General features: G+C 59.5%; 1 protein-coding gene across 1 annotated transcript in view; it reads left to right on the plus strand.

Moving 5' to 3' along the window:
* LOC138356412 (uncharacterized) overlaps positions 1 to 881 on the plus strand; it is an 8,938-nt gene extending 8,057 nt beyond the window's left edge. Inside the window, exon 2 of the mRNA XM_069312553.1 lies at positions 1 to 881. This exon is cut by the window's left edge and continues 821 nt beyond it. Coding sequence (XP_069168654.1) covers positions 1 to 881 — 881 coding nt within the window.
* Positions 882 to 2,368: the final 1,487 nt, after the last annotated feature.

Here is a 2,368-nt window from a genome sequence, read left to right on the forward strand (position 1 = left end):
TCCCTGGCACCAGCACCATCCCTGGCACCAGCACGACCCCTGGCACCAGCACCATCCCTGGCACCAGCACGACCCTTGGCACCAGCACCATCCCTGGCACCAGCACGACCCCTGGCACCAGCACCATCCCTGGCACCAGCACCATCCCTGGCACCAGCACCATCCCTGGCACCAGCACCACCCCTGGCACCAGCACCATCCCTGGCACCAGCACCATCCCTGGCACCTGCACCATCCCTGGCACCAGTACCATCCCTGGCACCAGCACCACCCCTGGCACCAGCACCATCCCTGGCACCAGCACCATCCCTGGCACCAGCACCATCCCTGGCACCAGCACCATCCCTGGCACCAGCACCACCCCTGGCACCAGCACCACCCCTGGCACCAGCACCATCCCTGGCACCAGCACCATCCCTGGCACCAGCACGACCCTTGGCACCAGCACCATCCCTGGCACCAGCACGACCCCTGGCACCACCACCATCCCTGGCACCAGCACCATCCCTGGCACCAGCACAATCCCTGGCACCAGCACCACCCCTGGCACCAGCACCACCCCTGGCACCAGCACCATCCCTGGCACCAGCACCATCCCTGGCACCAGCACCATCCCTGGCACCAGCACCACCCCTGGCACCAGCACCACCCCTGGCACCAGCACCACCCCTGGCACCAGCACCATCCCTGGCACCAGCACGACCCCTGGCACCAGCACCATCCCTGGCACCAGCACGACCCTTGGCACCAGCACCATCTCTGGCACCAGCACGACCCCTGGCACCAGCACCAGCACCACCCCTGGCACCAGCACCACCCCTGGCTGTGGGCGGGCTGTTATACCAGGCTCATTCATTCATCCTGGTGAACACTTATGTTAACCACTTGACAGGTGACTGGCAAGTGATGATAAGTGTTGCGGGAGGACTAGGATGAGCACAGATGGGTAGAGTGTAGCGTGATATTCATCAGTAGAGCAGAGGCGGCAGGAGTAGTGATGATTTGATGAGTGTGTGTAGCTGTATGCTGACGTGTTCACCCCTAGACTCTTGGTCAGTTGACAGCTCCTTCCCCCCCGTCAATATATTTGGTTTACTTCCGTCAACTGTTCCACCCCCTTCATCTCTATCCCCTCACTCCACACCCTCACCCCCACCCCCCCTCACCCCCCCCCTCACCCCCACCCCCCCCCCCCTCACCCCTCACCCTCTGAAACCCCTCAAGAGAGTTACAGGTGAAGAGGAACTTTCAGAAATGTGGATTATAACACAAGGTATGATAGCAGGCGGGCTGTGAGCCTTGTTGACACCATGATATGATAGCAGGCGGGCTGTCAGCCTTACTGACACCATGATATGATAGCAGGCGGGCTGTCAGCCTTACTGACACCAAGTTATGATAGCAAACTGTACCTTATAATTGACCTCTCGGCTGCTATCGGGAGGTTGGGTTAAAAGCCTCACAATTTCCAATTTCTTTTGTACAGTCAGTGTGGTCTAGTTGGTAAAGTACTGGACACGCTAAGGTCTATGGAGCCTTCGCTGTCTGGGTTCGAATCCTTCAGGGGTGAGGAGTTTTCGGTTATATATAATATATATATTTATAATTATATAAATAAATGCCCTCCCTGGCACCTCTGGCACCTCTGGCACCCCCCTCCCTGGCACCTCTAGCACCCCCCTCCCTGGCACCTCTGGCACCCCTTTCCCTGGCACCCCCCCTCCCTGGCACCCCCTCCCTGGCACCCCCCTCCCTGGCACCCCCTCCCTGGCACCCCCCTCCCTGGCACCCCCCTCCCTGGCACCCCCCCCCCCAGCACTGAGAAGAATGGTTGCCAACAAGGCTGTTGACCCAAGAGACTCCTTGACCCGATGGTCGTAAACGATGAGTATAAAGTGGAGGTTCTGACCCATGATGTGTTAACCTGTCTAGTAAGTTGTTGTGGTTGGCCGCGCGCACTCCCACCTCCTCCAACATGGGCATGCACCACGCTGTACACCTCGGGCCCCCCCCCCCCCACCTGCAGTATACTCACTGTTTGGTAGGTATAACCCCACCCCTATCACCCTAACTCCACCCCCCATCACCCTAACTCCACCCCCTATCACCCCTAACTCCACCCCCATCACCCCTAACTCCACCCCCCATCACCCCTAACTCCACCCCTATCACCCCTAACTCCACCCCTATCACCCTAACTCCACCCCTATCACCCTAACTCCACCCCTATCACCCTAACTCCACCCCTATCACCCTAACTCCACCCCTAACTCCACCCCTATCACCCTAACTCCACCCCTATCACCCTAACTCCACCCCTATCACCCTAACTCCACCCCTATCACCCTAACTCCACCCCTATCACCCT

The sequence above is a fragment of the Procambarus clarkii genome, chromosome 72 (assembly GCF_040958095.1).
Source record: "Procambarus clarkii isolate CNS0578487 chromosome 72, FALCON_Pclarkii_2.0, whole genome shotgun sequence".
In the NCBI taxonomy this organism is placed as follows: Eukaryota; Metazoa; Arthropoda; class Malacostraca; order Decapoda; family Cambaridae; genus Procambarus; species Procambarus clarkii.